General features: G+C 41.0%; 1 protein-coding gene across 1 annotated transcript in view; it reads left to right on the top strand.

The window, feature by feature from the left end:
* Positions 1-13,376, top strand: part of CACNA1B (calcium voltage-gated channel subunit alpha1 B) — an 856,833-nt gene that overhangs the window by 354,833 nt on the left and 488,624 nt on the right. The window contains exon 5 of the mRNA XM_069241492.1: positions 12,140-12,289. Within this exon, the coding sequence (XP_069097593.1) occupies positions 12,140-12,289 (150 nt within the window). The remainder of the gene's footprint in view (positions 1-12,139; positions 12,290-13,376) is intronic.

The raw sequence follows: 13,376 nt of genomic DNA on the forward strand, positions 1-13,376 counted from the left end.
TCGCGCACAAGCAAAACAGACGTCGAGGCACCTGTTCAAGGTCGAGGATCCTTATTAAAGAGCAGATTCATTGTTTCTTCCTCCTGCCCCAAGCATGTGCTCCAGTTTGTCCACAGCCTTCCATAATGAACTTCTACCCATCTAACACCCATTGAGCGTCTCTCATCACTGCAGGCTACAGTGTTCACTAAGAGGACGGCTCATGCCCCAAAGCCAACACTAGATAGATGGTACTGGGCTCTTAGTTGCACACCAATCTTCAAAAATAGTTCCAGGCTTTGTGTTGGCCAAGTCAAAATGGCCATCGTGTCTATAAGTAATACAATTCATCTTTCTTTCCCTTTTATTTTTAGTAGGACATCTACCCAAATGTATTTATAGTAATAGCCAACACGTGTTTTGACCTCTGGATTTTAAAATGTTTTTACAGTATAGTTTAGGGTTTGTTAACACATTTTTATTGTGATCTTTCAAATTCATAATACTCTGTGTCTGGTCTACTGCTGGCAGCTTGAAAGTTAAGTGTGTGGGCTGATCAGCCTTCAGTTCTAGGTTAACTGGGGCTAGCTGTTTACTTTTAAACTCGACTTTTACTACTAAATTCAGTAGTAAAATGTACTTTTACTACTAAATTCAGGTATTACCCAGAGGGATGGTACCCGTGTTTTGGCATCTCCAGTTTGTTTGGTGTGGATCCATGTATCATAGAGGCCAGTACACAGACACAATGCGGGAGATAATAAGTGAACTTAAAAACAGAAAGGCTGTTTAACCTTCACATGGGATTCTGATAATGACAACAACAGAACCATTACACTAACAGCTGTAGTTTATTTCGAATTTGGAATATTACAAGGATTGTAGGTATTGACTGAAACAATAACACACAATTTAACCTGCACTATCTGTGGTTGCCGGTGGGGGGCACTGACACTTATTTTTGGGGGCAGGCACTTATTCTTTGCATCAGGCATTTACTACAAGCAAAAGACACATATGGGACGGAAAGGTGTCACAAAGGGAGAAAGCAGAAAGCTGCAAGAATGAGCTGATGGGGCAGGGCGTGACTGTAAATAGATTAAAGAGGACAGAAATGGCTTTAGGATTACACTGCTTTAGTATTCGGTGCTCCCACATTAAGTTGCAGCAGCTGCCTGTTTCAAGAAGAGCTTTGGGCACCGGCCAGTTTTTTTGTTTGTTTACAAATTAAGCACCTTGTCAAAGGAAGTAGGGTGGAACGGGGTCCACCGGATGGCTGGGTCCGGTGGCAAACACACTGCATATGGCATGCGAGGATTTGACATAAAGATAGATGCCGCAAGTAAATAGTAAATATTGATTAAAGTGTCGGTGACACTACGGCCTGGCTCCCAGGGGACTCAGAAGGATCAATAAGTGATGAGATCTGTCCTGGTCTATTGCTCCAGACGTCCTTAGAACATATTCATGAGCTGGGATGTCTAGAAGAGTTTCTTGTGGTTGATGAATACGAGTGGCGCCACAGTTGCAGTGTTGAGCACATCATCTGCCTTACCACCTTTGCCACAAGTCCAGGCAATTAAATGGTTATTCGAGATGCTAGGTACATAAGAAGAGACATTCCTTTACCCATACTATATATATTATAAAATATCCAACACAATATCTCATAAGAACATTGTGAGGCAAAGAGGTCCATGACCAAACAGATACATAAGGCTGAAAACCGAGATGATTTGAAATATTCATTTGTAGGTCTAGTCAAAGCAAAACCTTTTTAACTTTACTAAAATGGTATGCCTCATATGCTTACTGATGGTGATTTCAGCCAGCCCTCTTCAGTCACTCTCTTTTAAGGTGTGATGTGTATTTTCCTCACACGCTACAGCATACAGCTTTGGTCATTGGATCAGCACACTTCAGCCATTGGCTAATTTCACTGTGAGTGATGGCATTCTGCTCTTTCGCAAGGAGGACATCCACACTCAAAGTGGTTTCCTCAAGTGGCAGGGACTGCTACAGCGATGTGTGCTTTTTGAGGTTAAAAAAGCGCTTCTGCCCAATGTTTTTTTTTAGATCAGTGAGGGTCTGACTCCTTCCCCACCATTAAAGGTTTATAAAAACGATGGCAAAACAAGCATTGACAAAGCCAAAAGACTGGCAGCTAATGCCAGAGCGTCTGGCTGTCATTCTTTGTTAATTATTGGAGGATGGGTTTTAATACATGACCACACACACCATCAATGCCTCCGCACCATATTTCTAGATCATGATTTCTTCCTCCTTCTTATGTATGTGGCATTTGTCTTGCACAAACCTAGGCAAAAGGCAGCAGTTCCTGTACAGGGTCAAAGGCCAGCATACAGTCAACGAGTCACAGGAGAGGTAGCTGGGTTCAGGAAGCAGACTGTAACCTCATTGATAGGTTGTGTTCCTTAAAGAAGGGCGTCTCCAATCCTTTCCTAAACTGGAGCAGCTTTGGGGATGTTGTTTTCATATCCAGGTGCATAGACAGAAATTGCCTTCTGCCTTGTTTTTGCATTTATTACACTTCTCAGTTTACAGCCTGATGGTCTCCTGTCTGCAGGTGTGCTGAGAGCCTCCAGAGATGGTGAGCTTGGCTGTTAGATTTTTTAAAAGTTGGTCTTTGTTGGCATTTATGGTAATTAAGAAAATCTGTACAGAATATACAAAGAAAATGCATTGATCCACTGCTCCGTATATAGGTATAAATTCCTGTTGTACAGAGGTTGGTTGCATTTGCACAATGTGGCAGCATACGTGAATAGTCACTCACCAAAAGTAAACAAACAATGCTAACAAAACTTAAACTTTTCACCTCTCCCAGGCCCTTTTCCATCTCGTCACCAGTGAGTAGACTTTTAGAAGTTCCTCTCCCAGCCAGATTAAGAAAAGACAAAACTTTTCTATATGTTAAGCAGAGATGCTGGTTATGATGGCTTTGTAAATGAGGCAGCTCGTTTTGTAGATCGTGTGGCCTAGTAAAGAGAGCAATTGAAGGTCCATCGGGATGTGGAGTGGGAATGGGATAATAAGACATGGCAAAGGGTGTGGAATGCCCTAAAGGGGCCTGTGTGAAGCCTAGAAAGCAATGGAGGAGGGCATTACCATCCAGGTGAGAGTACGAGGGCTCGAACACCAATTCTGAAGTCACTTTTTTGAAGAAACTCCTTCAGAAGGCCCTACTTGTTTTTTTTGCAAAGTGTTCATTGAGGGTGACATTGGTGTCCAGGGTGTATCTACGTGGCTTGGCATCCAGTAAAAATTCAGCTTCAAAGCTGTCACAGTTCATGTAAGAGAGCAAGGTTTGTACTGTCTCTTGATTGCTGTTCCGGACAAATAACATGAATTCTGTCTTGGTGCGATTAAGCTTCACGGAGGTGCTGGACATCCAGGTCTTCATGAGGTGCAGGCAGTGTTTGAGACAGTGGATGTCTGGAGTGTAAGCTACTTTTGAATTGAAATTGTGTATCATCAGTATTTTGGTGGATTTTAATGCTGTTTCCTGTGAGCAGACCTGGAACCTGCTTCATGTAAAGGTTGAAGACGATATGGGACTGTATAGAATCTTGGGGAACTCTACAGGTTTTAGGGATCTTTTGAGACCTGGAGATGCCCATGAATTAACTGGATTTGGTTGGAAAGAAGGAGAACCATTGAAGTACGTTGCCAGTGAATCCCATTTGAGACTCCACAAAGTGGATGAGGGTGAGTTGTTTGGTTGTGTTGAGCGGCATCAGAAAGAAGAGATCATCTGCATCTGGGGGTCAAGAGGGTGTCATGTAGGAGGTACAAGAGAGTGGCCCTGTGCTGCTGGACGATCTGAAGCCAGAATGGTAGTCATGCAGGAGATGGTTAGCACTGATGTGATCTTGGAGTTGAGTGTAAGCTGCATTTTTAATGATGCTGCCAATCAAGGGTCGGTGTGATGGGACAGGACTTGACGAGGTCATCAACATCTAGTGTAGGTTCCTTTGGGAGTGGGAGAATCTGGCTTGTATCGAGAGCTTCTGAAAAGAGCATACGGTGAGAGAGGCATTAAAAATGGTGAGAATGGGTGGGAGAGCTTTCCCGCAGAGACTTAATGAAGGACAACATTAAGACATCATCTTCAGGGAGTGGCATTGGGTGAGTTGAGCATTTCAGGGAGATCTGCAAGAGTTAGGGGTTTGAAGATTGACCACTGAGGGATTTTGCAAGAAGGAATGGGTGTTAGATGAGAAGCACTCTTGGTGTTGTCGGAGTGATGTTGAAGCTTCTGTATTTTTTCACCAAAGTCAAGGTTGATGGCATTTAAGGTGTGGAATCGAAGGGTCAGAAAGAGGTTGATGCAGTGCTTGATTGTCTTGAAGAACATTCTGCTTCTGTTAACGGTTTCATTGATAGTGGTTGTACAATACTTTACTTTGGCTGACTGGATAAGCTGTCTGCATGTTGTGTGGAGGGACTTTATAATCATGAGATCATTGGGAGTTCTTACTTTCTTCCATTTTCTTTCCTGCCTGCAAATTGAGCGTTTATGGTCAGTGAGGTCTTTAAAGTAAAATTGTGCTGAAGGGTAGACCTGTACTTGCATGCATTTAGTTGGAGAATGGATGCTGACATAGTTATAAAAAAAGCTGAAGTTATTTAGAAGGATGTTGGCATCAGACATGGAGTTGGCAGGCGATTGATGAGTTCAAGTATTAGGTTGTTGATGGAGAAGTCTTTGAAGGATAGGAAAGTTTGTTCTTCTCTTTTTGGTTTGCCTCAGTTTTGTGGTAGGACGCTGAGCAGGGATATAGAGACGCAAGGTGAAGTACATATTATGAAAGATATCTTGTGGTGTCAAGTAGGTGGAATACATGTGAACTATATGTAGTGAAATATTGACTCAGTAGTGTGAAAATACACTGCACAGTTTAATGTAAGCCACTTGTAAACCTGGCTGTGGGTCAATTGTAGATAGATTTAAGCTTTCCCTTACCAAACTCCAGCATACCATTAAAAGCAGATAGACCATGGTACGCCCTTTGTTTTAGCTAATGAAGTTGAATTATTTCTAGGGTACAAAGTTCAGAAGGAAGACAGATGAAAAGCTAATTCTCCCTTATTTTGTTTAAACAACAGTGGTAATTTCGTTCAGTGGGCTTTCAGTTACATTGTCATTTGGCCTTAGTTGCAAGGATTGTGATGTTGCCGCTCAGCTGTAATATGTAATTACAGTCAGGGCTTAATTTATTTAAAAATAAGTGAAAGGATTAACTGTTTCCTAGGAACCAAGAATAGTGGCTGGGTTGCCAAATACTAAGGCTACTTAGTTTTGATTCCACCTCTTGTCGCTTTCTTGTACCACTCTACACTTCTTGTCTATGTCTCATTCTTGTAGGTTCTTTGTATCCTTTCTTTATCCCTTTGTCAATATTTCGCCTTTATCCCTTTTGCTCCGGGTCAAAGTCTAATGATGAAAAATAAGTCCATGTCCCCAAAAATGAGTGCCAGAGTCCACCACTGACATCCACCAGCACAGATTACTCACTGATTACAGTAGTGTGACTATGCTATTATGTGTGAATGGTGAAGTCACCACTAACCTTCAACAAGAACACTAGACACAGCTCATACAATTATTGAAAACCCCATGCATTATAGCTGGACTGTATATGTATTGTCATCAATTGTGTAATGCCAGCACCTTCAGAGTTTCTGGTGAGTTTCCACAGCGCTACTCACTGTCACTCACACACAGTTGCTTTTTTGTAGATTTTTCTGAGATCTGATGAATGAACTCCTTTTCTGTGGAAAAACACAGCAGAGAACCTTAGAACCCTCCTCATTTACCCCCTGCAAGTTGGAACTACCACACTGAATCTGAAGCACACATATGGGTGTGATGGAAAATAGGAGCATCACTTTCTTGTGATGATTGCAGATACATTTTTCAAAAACCTTGACAGTGATTTTTAATTTGAGACCTAACTCTCCAGAGTCATTTTCTGATAATTAGAGCATAATTGTTTATCCTTGTAAATTATGTAATTTGGTTACCGTAGGTATGTAGGCTTTGAAATTGGGATTATATGGGTTAAATGAGAGATTTTCTGCTTTTGATGTAGATGGATGCTATTACCAAGGTGTCCACTTTCAATGGACACATAACTATAGCATGTAGACTTTTAAGTATGCCGGATGGAGTATATTTAAGGTGGCTGTAATTCAAATTTATGTTCTACTGTCAGTAGAATCCAACGTAGATTTTTGCAACTATCTTTGAAAATGATCTTCTTGGACACCATATGGAATTTTACAAGATAGAGTATATATAAGATAGATTGTCAGTAGTGAAAATACACGTTATATTACCAATATAACTCAATGAGTATTGTGGCAGCTGGTGACATGTGCACACTTATGCCCTCTTTGTAAAGAGCACAGATCTATTTGGAACCATGTTCAGACCCATGAGATCAAATCAGTATAATTGTGAAGTATGCAAACCTTTTTCACCACATCCATTGGGATCCGAAATGGAATGACTCTAATCATATGTAGTATCAAGGACGATATGACGGGATAGGCGTGAAAATGAGCTATCAGTTGTGATACACCAAATTTATTGTTGAATCTGTGCCATTGACACAGAACTACTGACACGATGAACAACCATTCACAAATCAAATATTTTTGACTTTTTATAATACTTTACTTTATTCATAGGATTTTACGACAGTGTATCAAGGTCGTTATTATTGGTGTACCCAATAAAATGTCTACCACTACATCGTCATTGGGTGCTATATAATTACAGTTCTTACCTCTGCAATTATTTACCTTGTGATATAGTGGTTGAGTCAATGTAGCAGATGTGATATTATTGTCCTGTGATATATTGTCAACAGTATAGCGAGAGTGTACCCTTCAGAGTAGTTATATAGCAGTAGGAAGTAAATTAAGTTTTGCAATATGTTTTAATAGTGCCTCGTAGTAATTGTGCCCACTCTGTACTAATTTGAGGCTTGCAAGTAGGATAAAAATATTATTACTATTTCCTAATGGATGATGGTGTGAGTCTGAATCCCCAGCCAGAGGCACCAAAGCACTAACTATGTTGAAAATGTCTCAGGCAGTCGGATCCTCTTTCAGATGGGAGGGTAAATGAGGAATGTACCAATCCTAAAGGGGTGTGGTGAGCACAGTTTCCTTAAAAGAAAGATATTTGCCGCAGATCTGTGTAATAAAAGAGTGTACCTTATTTATATTTAAGAGGGTTTGGTTCCACATACTTTGTTTCTGTTACTCCCTGATGAGCAAGGAGTTTCTCCATCAATCAAACACTCCCTCTTCACACCTCTATCAGTCTTACATTACCATTTAGAATGCAATCCAGTCTTAAAATATCTCCTGCTTGTCTTTGGAAGCAAACAGAATCCTGTAGCCCATCTGAGAAACTGTTAATACAGTGTCCACCTCTCTCCATCCTTCAGTTTCCTCATAGGGTGGCTCTTGGTCTCAGCCAATAGGCACAGTGCATGCGAGTCCCCTTCCTGGGTAGCAGGAAGAGGATTTCATGGAAACTCTAAATTAAATTAGTTTATCTCCAGTCACCTTATCTCATCAGTAGGTTTAGGCAGTTTGGATTTTTTTATTGAGCTACCGCTCTGTTGACTACCTTCCTCGCCAGCCAGAGCCCAACTCTCAACTGTTTGTATTTCTTCACCATTCTGCAGTGCTCACTAACGATTATTTATTATTCGTACTGCAGTAACTACATATGCACTCTCCCTCTAACATTACCAGCCTGCATAGCTTCTCCCTGTCGGATTCTCATCTTCATCAGAATGTACTGAATGATCTGTACGATAGCCAAGCACAAGGAAAGACTTCCCTGTGCACCATTTGTATACAGTGACCCATTTGATACCCTTCGCAACCATTTAATGTATAAGCATTCAGCCACAAATATGGAGATGACGTTTAAGCCACGCCCAAACTCTAGTGAATCATTCTATCCGTTCTGTAACCTAACTCTATTATGACCTTCTCTTTGTCCTGTAACCTAGGTCTAATATGGTCTTCTCTTTATCCTCTATCTTTACTTGGGTCTAATACAGTCTTCTCTTCATCCTGCAACCTAGCTGTAACATAGCCTTCTTTTCATCCTTTAGCCTGGCTTTATTATGGCCTTCTCTTTGTTGTGTATCTTAGCTCTAACATGGCTTTCCTTTAATCCTGTAGCTAAACTCATATATGCATCCTAACCCTGTACTTCCTACTCTGTTGGAGTTACTGCACAATGGTCTCTGAGGTCTTAAATTCCTCAGGTCCACGAGAGAGAATCTAATCCTGTTCGGAATTTTTCTCTGAACTTGCAGTCCTTTTTATTACCGAATGAAGAGAACTACAAGTTCCAACATGCAGAGCAAAGACATGGAGTTGATGAGCTACTCACGTCTGGACCCGGAGAACTTGATGTGGCCTTTTCGCTACAAAAGAACCTCAATGCAGTATTGCTCTACATCTGGAACAAGAACTTTGACATTAATGACTTGCGTCCATACTCCATTCTGGCCTAGAATGTCCTTGCTACAGCTCTGGGGGAGACTTGAATAATGTCACTAATTTCTAAGAAGAAAACAGCCAGAACAATAAGTTAACAATTTAGTAAAATCTGTCTGAACCGATCTACGTTCTGTAATGAGAGATGTTCTCTCGTTTCACATTGATATACTAACTCACACAATAACCCCGGGCACTGCTAAGATAGTGCGGGGGTCAAAGATTGTTTTGCAATGACGTAGTTGCAGTTCCAAAGTTTACAAATCTAAACCTCCACAATGTGATGCAGCTTTCTTCAAGGTTGGGTCAGTAACATGATCACCACTGAGTCCTCTGTTACAAGTTGGCCAGGGTGGTATCTTCTAGGGAGGATTCCACCTTGTATGACTCTGAGTAATCTGGTGTTCCTACAGCCACATTTAATAGGGGATGATATATGAGCGAGGCTGTGCCCTGTGCATTTGATCAGCTGGTAAAAGTACATACATATATGTTTACACTTTCCACCAGATCACAGGTGGACACTATAAGTAGAACCGGACCTGGACTTGGAAATCACCAAGAGATAACTGTCTGGGTGTTCCTGGGTTTCAATGTTATTTCCCGTTCTTAGGTACCTTACTGTACTGCCCAGATACCAGGAAAGAGATATCAGCTGGAATCATTAATTTCATCCCCCTTATCACTTCCCAGAATTCTGGGAAACTCATAATGAAGCCCTGAGTTGAACATTGATAATACTATAGCCCTGTGAATTTGTACTCTGGGCCACAAAATCAAAATTTGATTTGTGGTATTGTCTGTCCTAGGAAAGTATCACAAGTCCATTTGTGCTTCTAAACGTCCCCTCGTCTTTGTGTCATCCTGCTGAGCAATAAATGTTGAAGTTTTTCTGATACTCTCCCTTGTTTAGTTATAATTATTTTTTGGCCAACCAGCTCTTATCATCGCACCTGTGGTTTTAAGAGCCATTAGAACATGGGGCATAGAAACATCTAACACACACATGTTTTACTTCTGTGTGCTGGACATGATCATCCTCCTGGATGAGGAGTCTGGTTGACAGATAATGTCATAGTTGGACTCTTGCTCCTAGGTGAGACTGCTGGTTTGGGGGGGGGGGAATCACTTTTGCTTGTAGGCGACTATGCCACTCTTACAACAAGTCGCAACTGTCGGCCCAACTCACCCGGCTCACAAGCAGTACCTCATCAAAACTCAGAAAGCAAAGGTGATTTCTGGCAGCCTTACGCATGGACTCTAGATAAGACCTCTCAGGGAAGTCGTGGTGAAACAGAAGTTATCCTTTTCTCATGTTAGCAACAAGTTTCATACATGCAAAGGCAATGAAGGCGATGCAGGGGAGTTTCCAACATATTTATTGAAAAGACTGCAATCTACAATAAAATGCATGTGCTACAATGATTAGGTTAATAAACAGTAAAAGAAGCAGAGTTGTGAATATAAACTCCTCATCATCTTACAATAAACATGAGATATACAATTCCTAGCAAAGAGAACCTAATCTCTAACCCAATGAGAGCTAGGTAAGCTAAACCTAATATGCCAGTACCATGTCAATGGCAATCGCCCCCCCCAACCCTCGTTACCTTGCAATGAGATCTCTAGGTCAGACTCCCTGGTGACACAAAGGTGGAGTTCTGCAGGAAGATGATGTGCAGCATAGATGGCATCTGGAAGGAACCCTTATAATGATCTTGTCCATGTGAGATGTATTTATACAGATCATGTAGGATCCCTGACAGAGGTATGTCCCTAAACAACTGATAAGGAGGCAGACTTGTGGGGGCAATTATATAAACAATCCCCAACGAGTTCACATTATGTTCCTATCACACATGAGTGAGAAAGGGACATGATGACCATACCTACGTACATCACTGATCATGACTCTGATAATAACGCCTTCTCAGAGTGGCACTGATAATGTAGATCAAAACATTTTTATAAAATTTAAACAATGGCAGCCATCTTAGAAGAATTAATATAATAAAAAGAATAAAACAGAGCAAGCTAAGCAGGTAAAAGGTCACTAGGAGACGGGGGCACAGATCTGCAAGCCAAAGGCTAAGCTAAGCCCCTGATTCCTAATAAGAACTAAAATGGATTCACCAATATACATAGTTTATGTCTCTGAATATGAAAATCACTCTTATGGAAAACTACTCTGTTGTGTGAGTTGCAGAGCTGGAAATAGTTTGTCATTATTTATAGTTTCCCAACATTTGAGACTACCTTTGATGCTCACTGATAACCTGCATGGGCATCATTATGTAACTGTGTATGTAGAGCAGGCTGTGTATCTAGAGCAGACTTCAATGAGTAGCTCGTGAGCTACTCGTAGCTCTCCAGCTAATTATGAGTAGCTCTCCTGTCTGCACCCCAGCCTAATACATTAGAATAGTTTGCTTGGTTGAATCAAAACTGAAATTTGAGTACTCAAGATGAAAATGTGTTGTATTTTTAGAATTCATAGGCTGATATTTGGGGTAAAATTGGTCAAATATCCACAATGTATTCAATGCTAATATTTGAGATATAAATCATGCAGCGTTAGGGAGACCTATTACTCATATTAATATGTTAGTGCCAGGGGCATTGTTTCTATGGTGGTTATGTATTACCCATGTAGAGGCATTCTAAATTGCTAAAGTCTTTTTACATTACTGGTGGCAACCTTTTCTGATGCACTGAGGTGGTCCCTGCTGGCAGTCTTCCATGGGGTGGCCATTACTGCACTCTTGTCTGATTAGTAGCTGGGGTTATTTTAATTGAACATAAGTAGCTCTTATCAAAGAAAAGGTTATAAATAGCCAGGTTAGAATGAATTTTAGTTGTGACATGAGATTCCTGTATGCTTTGTCTCACTTCTCTGATCTGAAACTCCCACCCACTCTACAATGTCACATAAGCCATGGTGTTAATGCAGTAAAAAAAATACAAAAAACTCAAAAGAAAGTTGCAGAATAGGCAAAAGGTGTTTCCTTTACTTCTTTATCAAAATTGTGTAACTCAAAATGAATTTTGTGGCAGATTTTCTGTCGAAAGGTGGCGTTTGTTGGAAGTGTTTCATTAAAAGAAGTAGGTTTTGAAAACATCCTTAGAACATTTTAAAATTAATGTGTACAGGTTTATGGGGCGAATTAAATAAATAGATTCAAACGTGAGCATTACGAAAGTAGTTTTTAAATTAAAACATATAATATGATGTAAAAAACGTTGGGTGTAGAACTAAACTGTACTAAATGTTCTCGCGATTGTGTATTGATTTGTGATGTAGGAAATCCTTCATGTTTCACATAGAAGTGCATACTTTGCTGAAATAAAATGACAAATTAGTCATTTGCACAATATTAACCCACAACCCTTGTGGCAGTGAAAAGTAAGCAGCTAGACAACTACACGAGGGTTTTCCCAACCATCTCTGGGAAGTTGAAGAAGTTGTGCAGTTTGATAATTTCACACATCTGTGCTGTGAAATAGGTTTAGTAGATGGACCACCGCTGTGTAGTGAGCGTTACTCCTGGAGAGTTCAGCCACTTAGCTGGTATCACTAACAATCTTCTCCTGTGCCCTCCCACAGGTCTTCAGGTCGTCCTTAAATCTATCATGAAGGCTATGGTACCTCTGCTGCAGATTGGGCTTCTGCTCTTCTTTGCCATTGTCATGTTCGCCATCATTGGGCTGGAGTTCTACATCGGGAAGTTCCACAAGGCTTGCTTCACTGAGTATGGTAAGATTAGCTGCTTGCGTTGTTTTCACTTGATGAACTGTTTTAGTAGGATGTGTGACTAAAGTGGGGGCCAGGGAACACAGCTGTTGTTTCTGATGAGGTTCACATAGATCTGATATACAGTTGTGTGCATTTATTGGATAGCAGACACCTTCCGTCTAATCTAACTCAGTGATCCATTAGAAGGCTAACTCACTCATCAGGAGTGGGTGTCACTCATTATGAAAGAGCCGTGTTCAAAAGAAATTGATGTATTCCCATTTTAGGTGGGCATGACCCATCAAAGTACTAAATTATTATAATAAAGACTCATTCATCAGTTTATAATTACGGGAAGGCAAAACTTTTTGCTGCGCTGCCACAGTTCTCGAGTTTTGCCCACTCCGCATTACCCCTGAAGCTCTGCGTTCTGGGTAAACTCAATGAACTGCAGTGTCGCGAGTGAGAAATGTGCATCCCCTAGCATGATTTTCAGGCGCTAGAATGCCTCTGGGCGTGATTTCTCAATGCGGGCGTTCGGGGCAGGTCGCTACTGCTTACGTTGCGAAAGCTGCCACTAGCATTACAGAAGCTGCCGCTCTAGTAGGAAATCTACTGGAGCAGCAGGAAGAAGCAGAGTACTGCGCCATATCTGCTGATTTTACAGCGCAGGACAAGATCCCAGCGCTCAAAATCACAGTGAGCTGCGTGATGTACCGAAATGTTGCCGCTTGCGGAACTCCGTGGAATCCCGCAGAGATTTTAGGAGACGCCGCAAGTTCCACCCATGCCTATTAACAATCTCAATCATTCAAAAGGAAATTCAATGAAAGTTAGTTCCATTCATGGAAGTCTGTTTCGTTAATTGAAATTCGGTTTTATTTGAGTTACATCTAGTTCACTTGAAGTCAAAATGAATCAATGGATGAATAAATGGACAAATTAACAGTTTTCTATAGTGCTCACTCTAAATAGTATTACCTGTAGATGCTTCTAGTGTGTTAGTAGATACGAACTCTGAGGGACAAGGTGGTGAAGTATTTTGCCTAGGATCACAGAATGTGGGGTGTCCTGTGTGCATTGTCTGCAATTTGCCCATTAGATCCTA

This window comes from Pleurodeles waltl, chromosome 6 (genome assembly GCF_031143425.1).
Source record: "Pleurodeles waltl isolate 20211129_DDA chromosome 6, aPleWal1.hap1.20221129, whole genome shotgun sequence".
Taxonomy (NCBI): domain Eukaryota; kingdom Metazoa; phylum Chordata; class Amphibia; order Caudata; family Salamandridae; genus Pleurodeles; species Pleurodeles waltl.